Source organism: the organism of the source record quoted next, unplaced genomic scaffold (assembly GCF_019419815.1).
Source record: "Pyrus x bretschneideri cultivar Hongxiangsu unplaced genomic scaffold, Pyrus_bretschneideri_v1 Contig3, whole genome shotgun sequence".
Lineage (NCBI taxonomy): Eukaryota > Viridiplantae > Streptophyta > Magnoliopsida > Rosales > Rosaceae > Pyrus > Pyrus x bretschneideri.
In genome coordinates, this window is record NW_025999612.1 from 8306978 (window position 1) to 8330227 (window position 23250).

At 37.4% G+C, this 23250-nt stretch overlaps 3 protein-coding genes across 5 annotated transcripts; 2 read left to right on the plus strand and 1 right to left on the minus strand.

Annotated features, from left to right (window-relative positions):
* On the plus strand, positions 1-10981 carry LOC103964067. 3 transcript variants are annotated; one of them, XM_009376956.3, is made up of 28 exons: positions 2-450; positions 598-796; positions 954-1063; positions 1207-1323; positions 1536-1682; positions 1837-2208; positions 2311-2468; positions 3150-3271; positions 3369-3460; positions 3663-3903; positions 4053-4110; positions 4743-4888; positions 4981-5051; positions 5140-5313; positions 5950-6021; positions 6190-6291; positions 6375-6464; positions 7306-7381; positions 7483-7576; positions 7684-7753; positions 7907-8086; positions 8313-8435; positions 8520-8603; positions 8690-8874; positions 9020-9158; positions 9238-9297; positions 10216-10320; positions 10424-10981. In XM_009376956.3, exons 1-28 carry the CDS (start codon positions 355-357, stop codon positions 10535-10537), a joined length of 3597 nt encoding a protein of 1198 aa, XP_009375231.2. In that variant the 5' UTR covers positions 2-354; the 3' UTR covers positions 10538-10981. The 3 variants fall into 3 exon arrangements, with proteins under 3 accessions (XP_009375230.2, XP_009375231.2, XP_009375232.2); XM_009376957.3 differs by having other exon boundaries at positions 1837-2199; XM_009376955.3 differs by having other exon boundaries at positions 1-450; positions 1837-2468.
* A 1791-nt stretch (positions 10982-12772) lies between these two features.
* On the plus strand, positions 12773-18027 carry LOC103938242 (conserved oligomeric Golgi complex subunit 2). The gene is made up of 12 exons (XM_048589795.1): positions 12773-13233; positions 13637-13837; positions 14356-14692; positions 15198-15359; positions 15511-15610; positions 15711-15926; positions 16006-16114; positions 16334-16534; positions 16770-16874; positions 17260-17385; positions 17474-17608; positions 17707-18027. Exons 1-12 carry the CDS (start codon positions 12778-12780, stop codon positions 17818-17820), a joined length of 2262 nt encoding a protein of 753 aa, XP_048445752.1. The 5' UTR covers positions 12773-12777; the 3' UTR covers positions 17821-18027.
* A 2146-nt stretch (positions 18028-20173) lies between these two features.
* LOC103964070 (putative calcium-binding protein CML19) lies at positions 20174-20850 on the minus strand. Its single transcript, XM_009376959.3, has one exon. The coding sequence runs from the start codon at positions 20678-20680 to the stop codon at positions 20258-20260; it is 423 nt and encodes a 140-aa protein (XP_009375234.1). The 5' UTR covers positions 20681-20850; the 3' UTR covers positions 20174-20257.
* Between the last annotated feature and the right edge of the window lie 2400 nt (positions 20851-23250).

A 23250-nucleotide genomic window follows, 5' to 3' on the forward strand; every position in this document is an offset into this window, starting at 1 on the left:
TGAAATTCCCCTTGACCTCGAGTCTTCCCCCGGCGCATCTTTGCAATAACCATACAGGAACCACTAACCTGCGCCGCATGTCAGTCGTCGCACCGCTGCTAACCTGCGCCGTCGTCGCCCCCTATAAAATCCAACTTGGGGACATCAATCTTCCATGCGCCAACCGAGCAGAAGGAGGATAAAAATATATTATTATTTTATCATTTAAAAAAAAAACAGAAAAATATAAATGTAAAAAAAAAAAAAAACCCATAAAAATAATTAAAATCTCTCTCTTTCTTTTTTCTCAGTGTTTGTTTCTCTCTCATAGTAGCATTTCCAGCAGAGAATAAGGAAACGAAGAGAGAGAGAGCCATGGTTTCAACGAGGCGAAGTGGATCCCTCTCCGGGAACAACAGCAAACGATCGTCGTCTTCCGAGGACAAGCCACCGTCGCCGAAACGACCGAAGGTTCTTTGTCGTTGAAAAAATCGGATTTTTGTTATTTAATTTTTTGTCCATTTCTTTGGTTTTTACTGGCGAGGGTCAAAGATTGGGTTTTTGGGGGGTGGTGGTGAATTGTGAGATTTAGGGTTTTGATTGGGCTTGATTTCGCAGGCGGATAACGGTAGTGCTTCGGAGAAAGCGACTCCTGGGGTGGAGAATTCGAAGGAGCTGTGCACGCTTCCGCCGGCGGCGGCTGCCGATCCCGCAGAATGTGGTCCCGAAGATGCGCCGGTCGCCGGAGACGGCGTGCCTTCTGGAAAGACCGAAGCTGCTGCGCCAGCTGTGGCGGTGACGACACCGATCGCCGAAGGTAGGTTCTTGGCGCGCCGACTTTGCATTTCTGTGTTCGTGGTTCTAGTTTGTGAATTTTGGGTTTTGGCTGCTGTTTTTCTTGAATTTGGGTTGTGGGGTTTGGGTTTTGGTTGAAATTTGAAGTCTTGGAGATGTTGGTTTGGTGGTTTATGAAGGGTCTTCGCCGGTGGTGGAAAAGCAACCGAGGAGTTCCTGGAGTTTCTATCAGAAGCAGAACCTGAGTATCGATACGCCTTGGTGCAAGCTTTTGTCACAGTCTGCACTGGTAATTCTTGCTTATATTTTTTAATTATATTATAAAGTTGAATAATTGAGCTTGTTGTGTGATTTTCGACTGAACTACTCTTTGGTGTTTTGCTTCGGCTTTTTCATGTTGCGCATATTAACCCCATTTGTTTTCAACTGCAGAATGTAAATATTTCTGTTAGTGCAATAACATTCACAATTGGTGCAAGCAGACAGTGCAATTTTGTTCTGAAGGATCATACCATTAATGGGCCTCTGTGCAAGATCAAGCGCACACAGGTATTCTTTGAGAACCCTGCTTATAATATTCTGTTGGTACTTTGGTGCGTGCCTCCGGACGCAGACGGCGGAAAGCTTTCATTACCGTTACTAAGCTGTGGTCTGACTATTTTTGTGGAACTGAGATATGGAGTGACCTACTTGGGTGTCATTCGTTTTTATTTTTTGGCTTCATTAAAATTTGTACTTGACCTCTTATTGTTTCTGATCAGCGTGAGGGCAGTGCTGTAGCAGTTCTTGAAAGTATGGGAAGCAAGGGATCAGTGCAAGTAAATGGGACAAATGTCAAGAGAGGCAACAGTTGCATGCTTAGCCCGGGTGACGAAGTTGTCTTTGGTTCAATGGGCAACCATGCTTATGTATCCTTCTCTTTCCTGGGTTGTTTACTTATCTATTCCCTTTTTTTATATTCTAAACTTAACTTCTGCATAGGACTTGCGTCACTTGTATAACTGTCTAGGCCCGTATATATTTGTGTCCATATGGATATTTTCTTAACTTTTATCACCATAGATTTTTCAGCTACTGCTGACTGAGGCTGCAGTTAAGGGTGCAGAGGTTCAAGGCAGTATTGGAAAATTTTTGCATCTTGAAAGGAGGGCAGGAGATCCTTCAGCTGTGGCTGGGGCTTCCATATTGGCTTCTCTTAGCACGAGGGCAGAACAATCGCGATGGAAGTCCGCAGCTCAGACCACCAGTAAAGTTCACCCCGGTGCTGAGGTACCAGCTCAGTCTGTCATTCAAGATGATACAGAAATTGAGCTTGATGGTCTAGAAAGCAGCTCAACTCCAAATAGAGAGACTGACAAGGCTGAAGATATTGGAGCAATAGACAAGAATCTCACTCCAGACTGCAACCCCGATTCTAGCATAGAGGCAGGCAATGTAAAACTTTCTGGGATGAATGATTTGCTAAGGCCTTTATTGAGGATGTTAGCTCGATCACCTAGTTATAAACTAAAATTGAGCAAAGGTATCTGTAAACAGGTATTGGAAGAAAGAAACGAGTGGACGAGGGATTTGCAATCAGCATCAACATCAGGCATGTCTCTCCGGTGTGTTGCATTTAAAGAAGGCCTTCATGCAGGAATTCTTGATGGCAAAAGCATAGATGTCTCCTTTGATAACTTCCCATACTATTTGAGGTATTACTTTTTTCTTTTGATGATAAGACGTGTTTGTTTATTAATTAGAATGGTGGTATAATATGCACTTTTTTGACATTTATTAGTTTGATGTATACAATATGTGCTTTTTTGACCACAGTGTTGTTGCAAGTATTGTAGCCCAACCAATGAATCGTTTCTTTTGTTCTTCTGAATGAACAATTATAATTTTGTACTCTGTTAGATCTTCATCCCCATTTATCTTTTCATCTATAAATTAGATTCTAGATGTGAATATGTGAATCATGACCTTTCTCTTTCTGCTGTACTTTGCTCTCTGTTCCTAATTATTTCTTTTATCATCTACTGACATATAACCCTCTAACCTCTCTTATACTTGGAGAGATTTGTAGGGATGTGAATCAGCTAAGTGGATCATATTGAATTTTTTGGGTCGTTTCTTTGTCAATTTTTTTTGGTTGACACTGCAAATTGTGAACCCATTTTTTTGGTTGACTCTTTAGTCAGGCTTTTATTTGTACATATTTGCTTCAGTGTGTATGATTCTCATTAGTGGTTTTGGTGATTCTGAAAATAATACTTCTAAGTGATGTAGTTATTATTCTGACATGTCTTTTCTTTGGTATTGATTAATACACTTTGTGATTGTTAAATTCAAGATGCACTTGTCATTGAGTTCATGTTGTTCTCTTGTTTCAGTGAGAATACGAAGAAAGTGTTGATTGCAGCCTCATTTATCCACTTGAAACATAAAGAGCATGTGAAGTATACCTCAGAGCTTACAGCTGTGAACCCTCGCATTTTGCTCTCTGGTCCTTCAGGTATGGATACAACAAATTAAATTTAAAATAAGGCATTTATGATACATAGGTTTCGTTCCCACAATTGAGAATGTTTGTTTCTGAATGCCTTTTCTAGGGTCTGAGATATATCAGGAGATGTTGGCAAAGGCTCTTGCGCAGTATTTTGGGGCTAAGTTGCTCATATTTGATAGCCACTCTTTTTTGGGTGTAAGAAAAACAAAACCTCCTTGACGTTCACTCAACTTCTTCTTGTGATATGGAATCAATTTAATCATTTTGTTTTTGGTCCATGGCGTATAAAGTTAAAACTTTTGCTTTTGTCTTATCAATATTCTATTTTTAACTTGTATTTTTTAGTATACATTCCCTAGCTAATTAGTGGGAATTATCAATAACACATGTTCAATAGGGTTTATCATCAAAGGAAGCTGAGCTGCTCAGGGATGGATTGAGTGCAGAAAAACTCTGCAGCTTGACCAAACAAAGTCCCGCACTCCCAGACTTGGCCAAGAACACTGATCTTTCTGCTTCTGAAACAGAGGCACCGGGATCTTCAAATGCACTGAATGACCTGGAATCCCAACCAAAGATGGAGAATGACACCCTCCCCTCTTCCTCGGGGGCATCGAGAAATTACTTGTTTAAAATAGGTTTGCCACTTTGCAGGACTTTCAGCTGCTCTTTTTCAATTTAAAAGTTTTTTTTCTTTATTTTTTTATTTTTTTAAATTTCGTTCTAAAATTTATTTAAATTTATTTGTACATAATATGGCAAGATTCCTAAGAACTACAATGTGCAGGTGACAGAGTAAGATTTATTGCTTCAGGTGCCTTATATGCTACATCATCTTCTTTACGGTATAATTCTTGCAAACAGTGCACTTGGGTTATGTTTTATTCTTTAATTTAATTGAGTGCCTCATTTACTGATATTATTTGTCTTCTGGTATGTGTAATTAGAATTGAACTGGATTCCTGTATCTATAAGTTTCCTCTTGTACTGATGTAATGTTTGAGTTTGAGCTGTATAACACACAATTTTGATTAAGAGTACATTCATCTACCTGTTTTATTAATCTAATCTAGGCAGTTTTGAAATCGTTTGGTCTGTATCCTGTTGTAGCATATAAATTTTAGGCAGCTCCCAGGAAACGACAGGAGGTTCATAAAATTTGTAGCGTATAATGAGTTTTCGGTTTTGTTTGTTGGGATATTGGTTTTCTCCTATATCAGTTGGTTAATACTTTATTGAAATATTTACTGTTAAGAATAGTGGAATGTAAATTCGTAATGTATTACTGATATCGTTGTTTCTTGTCAACATAATTATGTAAGCTTCTAACATACATTTACCGAGTTCATCAGTTACATTTGGGTATAATAATGTTTCATGTTAGCAGAGTCTAAACTTTGGTTGTCCCTATAATAAACGTGGTCCACCTATTATATAGCACTCATGCTGGTACATATCTATATCACTCGTTATGCAGGGGCCCAGTGATTGGAATGCGTGGAGAGGTTGTGCTGCTTTTTGAGGACAATCCTTTGTCAAAAGTCGGCGTAAAGTTTGATAAACCAATACCTGATGGTGTTGATCTTGGGGGTCTGTGTAAAGGCAATGGATACTTCTGCAATGGTATGTTTTTGCAGTCTTAGACAGTTTTTTGTCTTCTTTAAGTCTACACACACTTATATATGCAAAACCTTGCTTATCCTCTTTATTTGTAGTCTCTGATCTTCGATTGGAAACCACGGGCGCAGAAGATTTGGACAAGTTACTTATCAACACATTGTTTGAGGTGGCATATCTTCCATAGACTGATTTTCCTTTTCTTTCTTTTGGTTTAACTGTATCATCTCCTTATGAGTTTTTATCTTCTCTTTAAGGCTGTAATAAGTGAGAGCAGAAGTTCACCTTTCATTTTGTTCATGAAAGATGCTGAGAAGTCCCTGGTAGGAAATTCTGATTCATTTTCCACATTCAGAGCGAGACTTGATAAGCTTCCAGATAATGTGGTTGTAATTGGTTCTCACACTCAAACTGACAGTCGCAAGGAGAAGGTAATATTTATGCTGGTTTCTGCATATATTGTGTGTGTAATTTGTTCTTTAATCCTATATCACCAGAAGATGATGTTGATGTCATGTAGTATATCTTATAGCTTACTTGAAACGAAAAAATGGAACATCGTAAAGGAACTTGAAATGTCAAAGCCTACATGTTAATGCCATACCATAATATTCATGTATTAATCTGTGAAAGATAGTGATCCAGTGATCATGGAGAAGAAATGAGTATTTAGATGCTAGATTTCTGTACAAGTCTAAATACTCTTTAGAACTGCTGTCAAAATTCTTTGATGATGTACAAAACCATCCTTACGTTTTAGACAATGCTTTCCACAACATGTTTCTACCATTTCTCAGCCACTCTAGATACTCTCTCCCCTGCTGATGCCCACTGTTTTGGGCCAGTATTAGATTTAAAGTAACACAACTGATAACCATATAAGGATTAACTCAATGGCATTAGGTGTAACCATGGTATGTGGTTTAGGTGGTACAAACTGGTGGCAGTTAAATTGTCAAAAAGCAGGGGAATCCTGTATAAAGAACACACTGTATGAAGTCAAGTATGATGCGCTTAAAATTGAGTGCTTATTTTGCTTCCTCTTTGAACTTCATCCATTCTTGCAGTCGCACCCTGGTGGTTTGCTTTTCACAAAGTTTGGCAGCAATCAAACTGCTCTTCTTGACTTGGCTTTCCCGGTAATGTTCATGTACCTCTAACATGTATATTTGCTTGTGTCTTTCATTTTTTCCCTTTCTTTTAATCTTTTGCATAGCAGCTTGGTTGAATTATCTCTGCCATAAATTTTTGGTATTTCTGGATGGTGGCCTTTTGCTTTTCTGAGTGTGGATTGTTTGTGATTACAGGATAGTTTTGGAAGACTACATGAGAGAGGGAAAGAAGTTCCGAAGGCGACAAAACTTCTGTCTAAACTCTTTCCCAATAAAGTTACCATTCATATGCCGCAGGTTTGTATATTGCTTCCTGTTTCATATAGGTTTCTTTTGTTTCCTCTTTGTGGGGCTTTCCTTATTATGTTATGGCATTGCAGGATGAAGCACTTCTTGTCTCGTGGAAGCAACAATTGGATCGAGATGTTGAAACCCTAAAAATGAAGGGAAACTTGAATCTCTTGCGCACTGTGAGTTTTTTTTTCATGGCTGTTTCTTATCATATATACGGAGATAGCCTTGGACACTGTGTAGTTAGGTCCATTTTTGTGCTAGTTTGGGAATTCAGTTGTTTTATCTTTTTCTAGCTTGAAGAAATCATATGATGATATTGAAATCATTGTTATGGAGTTTAGAATGTGAATTCTCGGACAGTTTTCTGTCTATTCCCTTTTCTGGACACGTGTACCAGGAGTTTGGGCTGGCATCCTCATATATCTTGTGCCAACCTTACTGGTACCTGGAACGGTTCATCCAAAACAATATAATTCAAGACAGAAAGTTTTAAGTAGTCAAATCTATTGTAAGGGTGGCTTTTCTAAATCTTATTTGTCCTTTAGCTGAATGGTTTTGGTTACTGGTCAAGTGTGGCTGAACCTGGCTTACATATGAGTCTAAATGCAATTACCTGAGATCTGACAACTATACTGTTAGTGCTGAAGTTTTCATAGTTATTTAGATGCCCGACTCTTCACGGTGGATGGATCTTGTGGACATACCAAACAAATTTGTTGTTCAATTCTGTTGTGGTATTTTATATTTGTACTTTGGTTGTATATCCTTGGACATTTAATGTCATTTATGACTAGTGGTCCATCACTTCTTTGCTAAATCTGTTAAAATGCTATGAAGAGCTTCTATAAAGTTGACATGAATTGAACAATTGGCTTTATCTATACAAGGGAGAAGTGAAAACTTTGACAACTGAATTTCCATAATGTCTTTAGTTTTTTTGTATTTTGCTCATGTAAGTGTATAATTACAGCTAATGAGTTTCAATATGATAATCAAGGTGTATTTTTCTATATCTAGGTTCTGGGTCGATGTGGACTAGAGTGTGAAGGACTTGAAACACTATGCATCAAGGATCAAACACTTACCAACGAAAGTATGCTCTTTTTATGATACATTAAGATGTCATTAGTTGCTTATGGTTCTGTATTGTTTCTGGTATCTTCTGTGACTTATGTATTATCTCATCTGTTGCAGGTTCAGACAAGGTAGTTGGATGGGCTCTAAACCATCATTTAATGCAGAATCCTGAAGCTGATCCAGAAACAAAAGTTGTTCTATCTGCGGAGAGGTAATTGACAGCTTAATTATTGCCATCTTCCTGAATAATTGTTAGCTGAAATATCAGTTATTGGTTGGATATTACACAGTTGTAATGCCATGTTGCAATTCTGGCAGCATCCAGTATGGACTTGAAATTTTACAGGCTCTCCAGAATGAAACGAAGAGTTTGAAGAAGTCACTTAAGGTAGCTGGCTTGACTTTTGTGTTTCCAACAACTTTTATGACCATAATCTTTTCTCTGACTGGAGTTATCCCAAGATCTCAAATTGCTCTTCTTTCTTCCTGCAAGGTAAAATTCTATGTTAATCTTCCTAGTGTTTGTTCTTGGTTGAATCAGGATGTTGTAACAGAAAATGAATTTGAGAAAAGGCTGTTAGCTGATGTTATTCCACCTAGTGACATTGGAGTTACGTTTGATGATATTGGAGCCCTTGAGAATGTGAAGGATACATTGAAGGAGTTGGTGATGCTTCCTTTACAAAGGCCTGAGCTTTTCTGCAAGGGGCAATTAACCAAGGTTTAATGTTTTGTCTGCATTGAGAGATATATGCTTCTTTGATTTGATTGCTTTGAAAATTGTATGGCTTGTGTATGCATGTGAGTTTTAATGTTGATTATATAGTTCTGGTTATCGTCTATGAACTTTTTTATTTTTCAGTACTAAGTTGCCACATGATCAAATTATAGTAGTCTAGTAATATGGTTGGTGTATATGACTGTGATTATATGTCCTCTCTATGCAGCCTTGCAAGGGTATCCTTTTATTTGGTCCCCCTGGAACAGGCAAGACAATGCTTGCGAAGGCTGTGGCTACGGAAGCTGGTGCAAACTTTATCAACATATCCATGTCGAGCATCACGTCTAAGGTTCGCAATTTAGATTGTTTGACTATGGTCTATTTTGGAAGTGATTTCATTTCACAAGTTTAAGCAATGTCTTCTTCGGTGCAGTGGTTTGGTGAGGGTGAGAAATACGTGAAAGCTGTTTTCTCGCTGGCCAGTAAAATTGCGCCTAGTGTTGTATTCGTAGATGAAGTAAGGTTCTTTTAATTCTTAGGGGATTTACTTATTTTGGGTTATTTCTTTCAACTGAATTCTAACATTATTTGTGCTTGTACTAGGTGGACAGTATGTTGGGCCGACGGGAAAATCCAGGGGAGCATGAGGCAATGCGTAAGATGAAGAATGAATTTATGGTAAATTGGGATGGTTTACGAACAAAAGAAACAGAGCGAGTTCTTGTACTGGCAGCCACAAATAGGCCTTTTGACCTTGATGAGGCTGTAATTCGAAGACTGCCACGCAGGTAAATATATGTCTAAATTGAAACAATAGCACCTTATATATGAAACACTTGTTGTGTTTATGCACCCATCAACCCATACATTTCTTGCCTTCTTTTTTTATTACATGAGGTCAAGTTGTTTATGCTTTAAATCATCCTTCTGCAGGCTGATGGTAAATTTGCCAGATGCTCCGAATAGAGCAAAAATATTGAAAGTCATACTGGCAAAAGAGGACTTGTCTCCCACTATTGATTTTGATGCTATTGCGAGCATGACGGATGGGTATTCTGGAAGTGACCTCAAGGTAATTAATTTGATATTATTTATATTAGTAGTTGATGGTTTCATTAATATCTATATCAATAATTGTTATTATATTGCAGAATCTTTGTGTAACTTCTGCACATTGTCCAATTAAAGAGATTTTGGAGAAGGAAAAAAAGGTTTGTATTGGGCTTTCTTATGGCATTAGATTTGTCCACGTTTTCTTTGTTTTTTTTGAGTGGCAGTCACTCGAAGTGTCTACGGGTACTCTCACTTTGGATCAATTGACGTGTGCTTCCAAGAAAATCTGAAATTTCCAACTCTCTTCTTTCCAGTTTTAGCCCCTCTACTCCCCAGCATTAGACGTCATCGTTTATCTCATTTTCGCTTTTTTATTCTCTATTGACCGTCATCTCTTTTGTCTCCTCTCAAGAACAAAGAACTGATTTTCCACAGCGAAGACCAAAAACAAAACAAAACAAGGAGACTTCTCTACATTGTTTTTGTAAAGACAGCCCACAATTTTATTTTATGTTAATATCATTTTCATATTCTACTTTGGCAAAATCAACTAATTTTGATTTTCATTCTGTTCGTTCATTTCCGAATTCAAGTTCCAAAAGCCCCTTAAAACCAGGGGTAAGTCATGGAACTTATTTTTTTGGGCCTTGCATGTCTGCCGGTGACAGATATGGTCCCTTCCCATGGCTGTGGCTCTGTCAATAGCAAACCTGGTTTAAATCACATTGCTTATTTAATTGATTTGTCAAACAATTTTATAAATTCTGGGTATAAGGGAGGTGAACGGACATGCTGAGGAGAGGAGAGAGGAGTTGAGCATCTGTGGATCTTGATATATCAGAGAGAGAAGGGATACGGGGGTAAAAAGGACATCATCATTTTTAATGACAAAAATGAGAGTTACTGAATTTCAATTGTTCTTGGGAGTCTAGGAAGACACGTGGGTTCCTCCAAAGGAGACTGCCCATCCGCTGTTGCTCCATTATCATTACTCTGTTGGCTTATTGTATTTTGGGGTCGAGCAAGCCAGTTGATTTCTAGAGAAGGTATGATCTGATATGTTCTACTGATGACAGGAGCATGCTGTAGCTGTAGCAGAAGGTAGACCCGCTCCAGCTTTGAGTGGCAGTGCTGATATACGGCCTCTGAACATGCACGACTTCAAAGATGCTCACGAACGGGTAAGATACATATCGAATACCATTGTCATACCTTCTTTCTCTTCCCTATCTCTTCCTTCACATTATTGTGCTTTTATTTTCTGTACTTGTTTTGTGGAAATAGGTATGTGCCAGTGTTTCATCGGAGTCTGTGAACATGACTGAGCTTTTACAGTGGAACGAACTATACGGCGAAGGGGGTTCAAGAAGAAAGAAGGCACTAAGCTACTTCATGTGAAGGCTTCTGCTGTACAAAAAGGGTTTTTTCTCCTTATTAATTTTTTATTTTCGTTTACAATTTTCCGTCCCATAAATTTCTGCAGTTCTCCTAGAGCCTGATGTAAGTTTTGCCTCCATCTTAGTTACGGCTCTGTAGACGATCATTTCCTGTAAAATGAAATTCAGTTTTTTAAGCTGCTTTATTGTCCCCTTAGTTCGATGGTGGCGAGTACAAGGGAAGCGAAAGCCATCTAAAGAGAAGTGGCTTTGGCTTCACCACTTGTGTTTCGTTCCCCATCCTCTTTCTGTCGGCGTGTAGAACATGTCTGTTAACCCCAGTTATTGTGGTGACAGTAGAGAAAACAGAGGCAAAGACGGAATGGCGATATGTGCATATAGTCATTTTGATTGCGCTTGTCGGAATTGAACAATAAGCAGTTAGGAACCATTGACATTTTCCGCAGTTTTTTTCTGGTCTCGCATTAGTTGTAATACTTTACTGCATTATTTTCCTTCGGTTTCTCGTAACTTTTAATGTCGAACATTGTTGGATTGATGCCGGTTTGTGAAGTGATGCGGGGTGATGATTAACTGGTGCTTGATTAATTTAATTTTTCATTAATCAAACCCCTTGCTTGTTTCTTCCTTTGCAAGTAATGATTCCTACTTGCCTGTAGTAGTAGTTCAACACACGATTCGGGCTCTGCTTGGTTCCAATCAAGGGTATTACGCTCTTTAACCGCATGTTACAAATTGACACGTATCTGAAGTGATTTTTAAAGATAAGAGGGAAAAGTTAATTCACATGAGTGAAGTTTTGTTGTCCATAATGGCTGGAATTGGGTCGGTAACCGAACTGTGGTGCGGAAATCGACCGGCAACCGTGGTGGGGAAATCAACCGGCGACCGGTGGAATGGTCGAAGTTGGACTTGATACTGCAAGCAGCAACAAGTACCATCACTAAGAGAATGTTCAGTTTATGTCTCTGATGAGGCATTTATGCATATGTTAAATGGTGATTTGATGGAGGAGAAATTGCTCCGAGAGAAGTAGCCACGCAATATCCTTGTGTATGTGAATGTGATGCCGGATGTCCAAAAAAATTCCTAAGTAATCTCAGAATAACTTTGATGGTACGTCTATTAATTTGCAAGCGGGTGTAGAGGAATTAAATTGATGAGGTTTTTTGGTTTTTTGTTGAAGCGTTTTATTGAATCATTTGGGATTGTGGTAGGGATGATACTTCACGTGCCATGCCAGATTGGACATGCATGAAATTTTAGAAATATTGTATTCTAGATAAAAATTTGACTCATTTTGGACTCTGTGGCATTCCATCAAAGTCTAATTCCTCCAAAATCAAGAGTTGAGTTCGTAATATTATGTGCATTCCCAATTGCATGGAATCCATAGTCGTAATCATATTTTTGAGGCTTTTTAGCTAAAATGTTTCCTATGATTATCCTCCTTACTTTGGTCATTGAGATTTAAAATCGACAAAAATGGTCCTTATGATTATCCTCCATCAATTATTTTGGTCATTTTATGAAAAAATTTCGTTAAACTAAAGTAACCACTAGTTCAAGAGGAGAGGTGGATTAGACAAACATACCTTAATTTAACGAAGATTTCTCATGAAATAATCAAAATGATTGATAGTGGACAATCTGAGGGATCACTTTTATTGATAGTGGATTATTTTTTATTGAGATGTTTAACAAAACACTTCAGGTACTGTTCATTTTTAACGAAAAACCACATTTATATCTTTTCCTGGTACTATTCATCATACTTTAAAAAAGGCTTTTCGTTAAAAGGTAAGTTTTTTTTAACTTTTCGTTAGTTTTTCTTTTTTTATTTTGTTTTCGGTTACAAATAAATAAACATGTCACTGACTAGACGGCCATGGACCCCATCTTGTGATTAGTCTTAATTGGGCTTATGCCACCAATTTACCGGAGCACAATAAAAGCCCATGCTTACAATTTCGACCCAAAAGAAAGAGTTTCTTTTTCATTAACATTTACAGTCCGTACAAATAAAAAGATTAACCCAGTAAAAAATAAGTAATCCAGATCCGCAAAGTGGCCAGCCGTTAAAAACCCGCCCCGGTAAACCTGTCGTCTGCATTTTCTAACACTCCAACATAACCACCTCCTCGATTCCGATTTTCCCACGCACTTTCTCGGCATCCAAACACATTGTAACGAAATCAGAAGAAGAAAAACAAGTGAGAGAAAAAGAGAAATCTAAGTCCAATGGCGGATCCAATCGCAGCCCCGCACAGATCCGCCGCGGACCTCTTCTCGGACCCGCTCGACTCCCACCCTCTCTGGTTCAAGCCCGCGCTCTTCCTCTCACCGGAGTTCGACTCCGAGTCGTACATCTCCGACCTCCGGACCTTCGTGCCCTTCGACACGCTCCGATCCGAGCTCCAGTCCTACCTGGCCTCCCTCAACCACGAGCTCATCGACCTCATCAACCGCGACTACGCCGACTTCGTCAACCTCAGCACCAAGCTCGTCGACGTCGACTCCGCTGTCGTCCGTATGCGGGCCCCGCTTGTTGAGCTAAGGGAGAAGATCGAGCAGTTCAGAGGCTCCGTGCAGAACTCGCTCGTGGCTTTGACGAACGGATTGAAGCAGAGATCAGAGGCGGCCGAGGCCAGAGAGGTCTTGGAGCTCCTGCTTGATACGTTTCATGTCGTTTCTAAGGTAATGCGTCACTGAATTTAGCTTTGGCTTTGGTAATTTAGAGCACGTGACAGTGATTTAGTTGAAGGATTAAGTATAAATTTCATTGCTTGATTGATTTGTTGCTAATGTAGTTCGATTGGAATTTCCAATTTTACACACCAAAAAAGTGCAATTTTTTATTTTGTTTTCTAACTTGATGGCTTCCGAATTCTGAATTTACTTTGGTTTTGCATAATGGAATCCTTCATATTATTTCGTGTTCTTTTCGATCTGAAATTGCATGTCTTGGCACTGTCTGGATTTCCAATTTGAGAGCTTTTAGTTTTAAGAATAAGAAAAGATTAAACAGAGTGGAAAACTAGTCTAGATTAACGACAATGTTGAGTTGATCTTTGTTCCTGTTTTCGGACTTTGAATGCAGGTTGAAAAACTAATAAAAGAGCTGCCCAGTGCTGATTGGTTGAACGGAGATGTAAATTTGGCAGAGAAGAATTCTATTAGCAATGGAGCTTCCTTGCAACATACTGAGAATGGAACAAATCTCAGAGACACTCAAAGCATGCTTTTGGAGAGAATTGCTAGTGAAATGAACCGGCTAAAGTTCTATTTCGCTCATGCACAGGTTGCTTTTTCTCTCTCGCGCAATCATTTTTTTATTACATCTGACTTTGATATCTGTAGCTGTGGCTTTAGTTTGAATTCTAGCAGAATTCAGTTCAAACTTCTTGTTTGCCGATTTTCAACTGTGCTTGTAGTCATGAGTCACATATGTGTTACCTGTTGTTTTGGCTTTCAAGAAGTGCTGAGCGTTTGAAATTTGATGGTTTTATTTTCTTTTTGAACGAAGCTATTAATTTTGTTTTGTTTATCTAGACGAGATATGAAAAAATGTGGGTCTATATATGCAAGATGAAATTGTTCAGATGTTAGATGACCTGAAATTTTGAGAATTCTTGCCCCTTTCCATCTGTACTAATTTTGGTTTGTCCGTGGAAGGAATTTCTGCTTATTATTCATCATAATTTAAAATTAAATATTTTCTTAGTGACTACGGTAAAAAAATCAGTAAACTTAGAATTGTTTTACCATGGGCTTGGACATTTTTTGTGCTCATCTATTTTCTCTATTATGCCAGTACAGAACCTGCCTTTCATTGAAAACATGGAGAAGAGGATTCAGAGTGCCAGCCTATTATTAGATGCTAGCTTGGGACGTTGTTTTGTAGATGGACTGGAACATCAAGATGCAAATGCAATTTACAATTGTTTACGTGCGTATGCTGCAATTGATAACACTAGGGGTGCCGAAGAACTTTTTCGCACAACTATAGTAGCTCCATTGATACAAAAAATTATTCCACATGGAACATCAGGGGCAGCTACAAGACCCTCTGGAGATGACCTTGAGAATGATTATAAACAAATCAGGACATGTATTGAGAAAGACTGCAAATTTTTGTTGGAAATTTCTTTCGAAGGTATTGAAAAAGTCCAAACTCCACTGCTTCTTCTTTGCAGTATCATGCTTCCATTACAACTATCTGAACTCATTTCTATAGGAATACAACATCATTGCTTCAATGGTGTGACTTTATTTAATGACCATGGTTCTATGATGCACCCTAGTTTATGGATTAATCATGTGTATTCATGTCGACTGAAATCAGTTGTTACTCCTTTACGTCATCATTTTACAAGATGCACCATGTTTTGCTTTCTCTTTTTTGTAGTGTTATCATTTCATTTATCTTTAACTCATTTATCTGGATTCTCGTTGCTTTATTTTCATTGTTTTATTTGTATACGATGCTTCTGAGATGCACCTTGGTTTTATTAACAAAGCAGATGGCTAATTCACCATCAATCCATGGTAACATAGAAAGGCCATGCTATAGGTTATAATAGATAGCATGGACAAGCATTCATGAATGTTATATCTCTATATTTTAAAGTCTTAACCGTTTTATGGATTTCTATTTTCAGAGAATTCTGGTTTGCACGTTTTTGACTTCTTGGCAAATTCAATCCTCAAAGAGGTTCTCTCAGCGATCCAAAAGGGGAAACCCGGTGCTTTTTCTCCTGGAAGACCAACAGAGTTTTTGAAAAATTACAAATCAAGCCTAAAGTTCTTGGCTCATCTAGAAGGTATAAATTAGTATTCCCCATTATGTCATTTAAGTTCTAAAATTTCGCGTGGCTTATCTACAGTTTAATTGATGCTGAGTGATAGTCTATTGGTCTTGGTATAAGTGCATATTTCGTTCATCATAGTTATAACATTGTATTGTCATGCAAGGCTATTGTCCATCCAGATCAGCTGTTTCCAAATTTCGAGCAGAAGCTGTTTATATTGACTTCATGAAGCAATGGAACCTTGGGGTTTATTTCTCTTTGAGGTACTCAGCAAAACTTTTGGTGGTTGCTGTATTTATCAAATATGAATAGAGTTTTTATGCTGTGGACTGCTCTTTTAATGTATTACTACGATTTCCTCAGGTTTCAGGAAATTGCAGGGGCTCTAGATTCTATACTTGTGGAGACAAGTCTTCTCCCTATGCATAATGTACCATCTGGTCAAGGAAATTCTCCAGATTTAACGTTAAAACAAAGTGTCACTTTGTTGGAGTGCTTGGAATCCTGTTGGAGAGAAGATGTCATTGTTCTTTCTTGTGCTGATAAGTTTCTTCGCTTATCATTGCAGCTTCTTTCAAGGTCAGTTTGAGGATTAGATGCTATGTTATAGTCTAGACCACAGTTTTATTACTAACGACATATTGTGACTGTATCATAGATACTCAAGTTGGTTGTCATCTGGACTGGCTGCTCGTAAGATGGGTCAAACCGGCTCCAAATCTGGTTGTGAATGGGCTATTTCAGCTGTTCCTGACGATTTTATATATGTATGCTTCATGTCTTATTTAAAATATAGCGTCTAAAATGTAGTAAGTCCATGCGTAGCTAGAGGGTAAAATAAGGCTAAAAGTCTTCTTGGACTTTATAAAAGACTTCACATATTCTCTAATATAATATGATCGTGCCACATCTCACCAATATACATCAGTTAATTTAAAAAAAGAAAAATGAATCTTAACCCAGACTAATACATATTGGCTTTGCAGATTATTCATGACACAGACCAGCTGTACAAGGTGGTTATTGGTGACTTCCTTGGGCATGTACTTAAGCTTCTTTCTTCTTGTCCTGCCGATGTTCTTGATCTGGTAAAACAGAGCCTGTTACAGGGAGGAAAATCATTGAATGATTTAGTGCCTCAAGTTATCAACACAATTGTAGAGGCACTAGTTGAAAAATCTGCTGCGGTAGGTTTTGATTGATTAAGAATATATTTTGGCCTAATCATGAAATGCAAAAAAAAAGGACCCCCTTGGGTTTGCACTCACCTTTAAAAATGTGAAGCTGCGTGACGGTTTTTAATATCATGTGGGAAATATTTCCTAACGCTCTGTTTTGGGTCTTTAGCGTATTTTCTTAGTGTATCATTTCCTCTTGTGAAGTCTATATTCGTTTTGATGTTACCTTCCTGAAAAAATGTAGGAGTTGGCACAGCTAAAGGGAATAACTGCAACATACAGGATGACGAATAAGCCTCTTCCTGTCAGACATTCACCCTATGTGGCAGGAGTATTGCGTCCCCTGAGGGTATGCAGCCTTCTTTCTTTATGGCTAAAATTCTCATCCCGTTCCCAGACAAGTGAATGTTTTTAACTTTTATTTTGCCTTCCCTGCTGTTTTCAGTTGATAGTTTTAGTTGTAGCAATAATCTAGGGTCCGATATTCTAGGGTCCCATCTTGCAAAACTGGGTCTTTCAGATGAGGTGGAGTAGTGTCCGATACTCTGTGGAACAGTTTTACCTTGTGCTAACTGCTAAATGGGCTTGTTAAAACTGAAACATAACTGTTGTTTACGTTGTTTTAGACGGACTTTTTATTCGTAAAGTATGCAGCATCTTTTGATCTTCGGAATGTGCACCCTAAATTTTACTTCAAATTATAAATTATATACTGAACAAGCAACTACTTCCAGGCATTTTTGGAAGGAGAACGAGCTACACAGTATCTTACAAGGGACACTATCAACGAAGTGCTGCTTAATGCTGCAACCGAGATTACTGGTCGTTATAATGAGCAAGCTGCCAACGTCGTCAGTGTGGTTAGTGTCCAGATGCTGAAATGGCCCTTGAAATATATAACCTTCTGCAGTTCATATTTGTTGAATTCTAAACTCTTATCACGATCAGGCTAGGAAAACGGAGACTTCACTCCAGAGAATAAGGCAAGGTGCACAAAGACGAGGTGGAGCAAGTTCAGATGTTTCGGATCACAATGTGTCGGACACTGACAAGATATGCATGCAAATTTTTCTTGACATTCAGGTAAGAACTGGCCTACATCGTCCATATATATATATTTTCGGGCTAGCAAATTATTGACTTAATACAAGATGATTAATGTCGACGTATACGATTGTCAGGAGTATGGGCGTAACCTCGCCGCCCTCGGTGTTGATGTTTCCAATATTGAGGCGTACCGTTCCTTGTGGGACTGCGTTGCTCCTCCGGACAGGAAAAGTGTGATTGATTTCTGAAGTTGGGCATTTAGCCTTCCACCCGCTTTGTAGATTTGAGCATTTGGCATTGACCCGTTTTGTAGATGTATTTTCTCACTTTTCAAATCCAAAGAATTTTGTTGCAAGTCGATTAGTTGTGAAGTGTTGTTTGTTGCAAGAGGCTTCTCACATTCTCATCAACAAAATATTATAACTTTAGTATAAATTATCTATCGTTTGTCAAAATATTACAAGTTTTTATATTTTTGACCGAAGGTGGAAAAGAAAATATAGTGAAATATTTTTAATTGGCGTACAGTTTTACAGGTTTGCCAGCCTTATTGGTGCATCTCCATTGGGCTTCCTAAATGAGCTCCTAACTACAATTTTGAGATGATAAAAAAAAAAAATCAACTTTAGTCATGATCTATTCACCTCCGTGGATAAAAATTCATGTTGGAGTCCCTAGTAAATATAGAGATAGAAATGAGCTCCTAGTGACTCTCTATTATTAATATTAATTCTTTTAATATTATTTTATAAATAGTTACTTTCTATTGGCTAATTGTTGACACATAATAGACTCTAAAGTAGAAAAAAAATTTTAGTGCGCCGAGAACACAGCCCGGTCCACTAAGTGTCATAACACAAGTTGGAAAAAAAAAAAAAAATCAACCATTCAACCATTTGCATTGTGAAACTTGGTGTACCGAACTTTGTTCATAGCACACTAAAAAAATGTCTCCTAAAGTAGGAGTATGGTTAGAGTATAACTTTTTTTGAGAGCTCCTAAATCAATTTTTTATGTAGTTTTTTAGAGAGCTCCTAAATTATTATTATTATTCTTTTTTATATAGGTTTAGCTAAAACTATGCTATAAAATAGAGAACATGATTGGAGATGCTCTTAGACAACCAAAAAAAAAAAAAAAAAAGGAAAAAAGACCTAACCTCTCCTAAATGATAGAAAAATTCACTTATCCTATATGTTTCGACGATGATATATGGATTTTCAAGTTACATGAATTTAGGTTAATTTGTTAAGGATTAACTAAAATTTGTTTGGAATGCAATACAAAAATTAGATAGAAGAACTTGGATTTCGATTACAGAGTATACTTTTGTTTACTAAACTTGATTGTTCATTGGTGACGTCCAAGAAAATCATTCTCCACTCTTCCCTCATTAAAATAATAAAGAGAGATGTACAAATTAATTATTTTGAAATGCTAATAATAATTTTCTCAAATATTAAAACAGATTCTTAAAACAAATCCACTCATTCTTCTCCACATTCACAAAATTGAAGGTTATGTACCAAATTGAAGTCTCTATTCATAAAAGACACTAGCAGATGAGCACATACTCTATGTGTGTGAACAACCACCCACCTCCTCTCATGTTCTCCTCAAGCGCAACCGCTTTAGTTCATTCAAACTATCCAAAAAACATCATGATTTCACTTACATGTAAGAAAAAATGATGGTGGGACAATTTCTCTTAATAAGTGCATATTTTTTATCTTATGTAAATATTTCGATATAAAATTACTATTTTGCCCTTCTTATGTAAATATTGTGTATAAAAAATGAGGGCAAAATAGGAAACAAGGGGAAACAGTTCAAAAGATACAAAATTACTATTTTACCCTCCACATGTCAACATTGGGGGTCTTCAAAAGTGTGACATCCCACATCGCCCAGGGAAGTGATCCTTAAATGTATATTCCCATCCCTACCTAGCACGAGGCCTTTTGGGAGATCACTGGCTTCGGGTTCCATGGGAACTCCGAAGTTAAGCGAGTAGCGCGCGAGAGCATTCCCAGGATGGGTGACCCATCGGGAAGTTCTCGTGTGAGTTCCCAAAAACAAAACCGTGAGGGAATGGTAAGCCCAAAGCAGACAATATCGTGCTACGGTGGTGGAGCGGGCCCAGGAAGTGATCCGCCTCGGGCGGGGATGTGACAAAAAGTGAGGGCAAAATTAGAAGAAAATGGGGCAAAAAGTTGACAAACCCTCTTCTCTTAATAGAATAGAATGGATTACAAGATACGTCAACTTATTACAGTAAATTTTTGTAAAAAGCTGATGTCATAATAAATAATTTTGTTCACAAATATATTTCAGACTCTAATTATTCATAACAGAAAAGAAATCATTTGGTAACAAAAAATTATTGAACATTAAAAACAAAAATAATGAAGAGAAATTGGCTGAAATAATCATTTTTCAAATCCCAACTGCAGAACCAGTTAATTTTTAGTATGCTGGCAATATTTAATTATTATATCGTTAATACCCTAATAGATAGGGTGTTGAGTTTCTACCCACGCATCTAGGTTCGAATTTCTCCTCAGCCCCTAAATTATTGTAATAATTTTGAATCATTCTCCCTCTCTTTAATATGAATAAAATAAAATAAATCAATAAATGGATACACTATATGTATACACACAAGAGCACTGCAACTACATACTGTCACTGCATCATGATTCTGAACTCTTCAAAGCAAATCACCCCATCTCCATTCAAATCAAACCGTTGGATCATCACCTTGCACTCATCAACGGACTTGGACTCACCCAACTTGCTCAGCATTCTCTTTAAGCTGCTGGGTGTAATAAACCCACACCCCTCCACATCATACACCTCAAAAGCCTCCCTTAAACCCTTCACCTTCTCCTCCTCTTCCCCTCCTTCCATTAAGCCCACAAGATCCTCCAAACCCAGCAACCCGTCTCCGTCCGAGTCCAGCATTTCCACCGCCGCCTCCGCCTCATTCTGCAGCAGCTCTCCACCCATTAACCCTAGCCGGCGCCTGAGCTCCGCAGGCGAAACCTTTCCGTCACCATCTTCGTCAAAGTATCTGAAAACACGTTCGTATCCTTTGTGACTTCCCATTTACAAGCGAAATCAGAAGAGAATGAAGAGGAACTCGGATAAACGCTTTGAACTACTTGAGCTGCAAGCCACTTGCAACGATGCAAAACTATTAATTATATATACTTAAAGTTAGCAAAAACCCAAATGAATTTGATTGCAATGGGTTAATATTATCACAGCGATACAGGCAAATATATAACAGTTTTGGGACCAAGTTATTGCCAGGTTCCATGATCATGGTTAGAAGTTGCTGTGAGTTTTCTAAACCCCTAATAGCTGGGAAAAGCGTGGCTGCTCACAGAGTCATGCGTGAGGTCAAGAGGAAAAATACTTAAAGGGAAGGAACGCAGAAGCAGATATTGCGCAAGGAAGAAGACGGAAGAAGTTCAACGCCGTAGAAAGAGAGACCATACGAACACTCTTTTATGGTCAACATATTCCAACTTCTGACTTTTTGGCAAAACACAGCGTTGTACACACGCGTACATGACGTATCAATATGGTGCATGAGATGTACTCGTAGTAGTAAATTATAAGATAAATTGCAATTTGATCACCTGAACTATTATTACAGTTGAAATTGATAATTTACTGAAGTAATAGTTCATGAGATCAATTTCAACTGAAGTAATAATTCAAGATGTCAAATGTCAGTTTACTCTAAATTATAACCAATTGATCTTAGCTTGGGAGGAAACTTCAGCAGAATATTTTTGATCACGTGACTAGTCTGATTCTAACAGTGAGTAAAAATTATCAGTGAATATTGTAAAAAGAGGGAAATGGAATCTCCGTGTATTAGAGATTACACTGGCGCACGGGTCACGTGTTCCTTGATTTATCATACTAACTCTACCCCACTTTCTCACACCAACCCTAATCCAATTTCTCTACCCAGGTGCTTGCTCCCTAAATGGAGGCGGATGGTACCTGCATAAGCCGCCCCCCATGGGGTGGTACGGTACTTTTGAGTGTTCGCAAACTCAAAATTTCTTTCTCTAGTTAATTAAATAATAACAGACTAGTCACTTAGTATTACGGTATAATGGTATTTTTTTTTAAAGGAAACTTGAAATAAGTCCAAATTTGTAAGCAATTACTAGATATAGTCCAATTTTATTTAATTATTGATTTAAGTCTAATGACTCATTGTCCACGTCATTTTATTTTCATTTTTTTTCTGTCAAAATTACCCCTCTATTAACATTATCCTTTAATTCTAGATTTACTTGTATTATGAAATTAATTATAATTGATTATTTATCTTTAAATAATCCCCTATTTGTAGAGTTAGTTTTAAAGTATATATCTTCTTCCATAACTCCCGTATACAATTTGTGATGTGTTCTCCGATCCCCTTCCTTCTTGTTCAATCTTCTTCTTTCAAGCTTTTATGATTTCTTCCTCTTTGGTTTTGGTTTTGTAGCATCAAATCTTGCATCTTCCTACTTGTCATCCCCACCAAGTCCTCCCACAATAGCACTAGTTAGGTCATTTTGATTGGGAACATTGCCATGAAAATATGAGTTTCATGCGCGCACTGGTAATTTCTTCCTAATTTTTAGTTTGAACTTGGATTATACATATTTTTCTTTTCAACCTTTATAGGAAATGCATTGCTTTGTTTATCTACCTGTATTATATATTTCTGTAATGAATCTATTTGTATATTTTGTTTATTCTACATGTGTTATAGATTAATTGTATTTTATCTACCTATATATCACAAATTTTTCTTTCTCAAATTAATTGTGTTATCTACCTATACGATATGTGTTTGCCCATTAGTCTATTTATATCACATATTATTTTGTGTTATCTATCTATACGATAGGTTTTTATTCATAGTCTACCTATATCATAGATTAATTAATATTATCTACCTACATCACAAATTTTTTATCTACCTCGACAACGTTTCTTTTAATTTTTGATAAACTTATAAGATTGGTTGTAATGTGTTTTTAAAATGTTTTTAATTAGAAAATGGATAGATAAAGGTATTTGAAGATTCAAAATTTTAAAATAAAGAATTTAAATATTTTTTATTTTCAAGGGGTAAAATAGGTGTAATAAAAAATCAAATAAAATTGGATCCAATCCGAAAACAGAAGAATTTTTTGGACCTGGATCAATCTGCCCTTTTTTTTTATTGGTAAGTGAGAGATCTTAAGTTCGATTCTTGTGCAAATTTGAACCATATTATTGCTAACCCATTATGAAACTAAACTCACCCCCTCTTGTGTAAATAATATGACTTGTTAAAAAAAAAAAAAAGATTGTGCACGTGTTGTATTAGTACACTACAAATGAAGTTTGTACAAAATTGTTCTTTTGGTTTTCTGCATTTTAAAACTAAATTAAAAAAAAAATACAAAATCAAAAGTTCATGAAGGTCAATGTTCCACGCGTTGTAATACAAAATTCAGTTGTCATCCATCCAGATCAGATGTATTATAAAGAATACTAGTGTAGTCAATCCTCCATGTAAACTCAAATTATTCTGCATATATTCTCCGATGGAGTAGGATTATATCCCTTTCTATTCATATTCTCTTCCCTCCTCTTCTCTCACACATTATTTTTTG

Coding starts and splice junctions, on each gene's coding strand:
- LOC103964067 (XM_009376955.3), top strand. CDS start 355: ATGGTTTCAACGAGGCGAAGTGGATCCCTCTCCGGGAACAACAGCAAA. Junction 7,382..7,482: donor TCAAACACTTACCAACGAAA/GTATGCTCTTTT, acceptor CATCTGTTGCAG/GTTCAGACAAGGTAGTTGGA. Junction 7,754..7,906: donor GTTTGAAGAAGTCACTTAAG/GTAGCTGGCTTG, acceptor TGGTTGAATCAG/GATGTTGTAACAGAAAATGA.
- LOC103938242 (XM_048589795.1), top strand. CDS start 12,778: ATGGCGGATCCAATCGCAGCCCCGCACAGATCCGCCGCGGACCTCTTC. Junction 15,927..16,005: donor TCATTGCAGCTTCTTTCAAG/GTCAGTTTGAGG, acceptor ACTGTATCATAG/ATACTCAAGTTGGTTGTCAT. Junction 16,535..16,769: donor TAGTTGAAAAATCTGCTGCG/GTAGGTTTTGAT, acceptor GAAAAAATGTAG/GAGTTGGCACAGCTAAAGGG.
- LOC103964070 (XM_009376959.3), bottom strand. CDS start 20,680: ATGGGAAGTCACAAAGGATACGAACGTGTTTTCAGATACTTTGACGAA.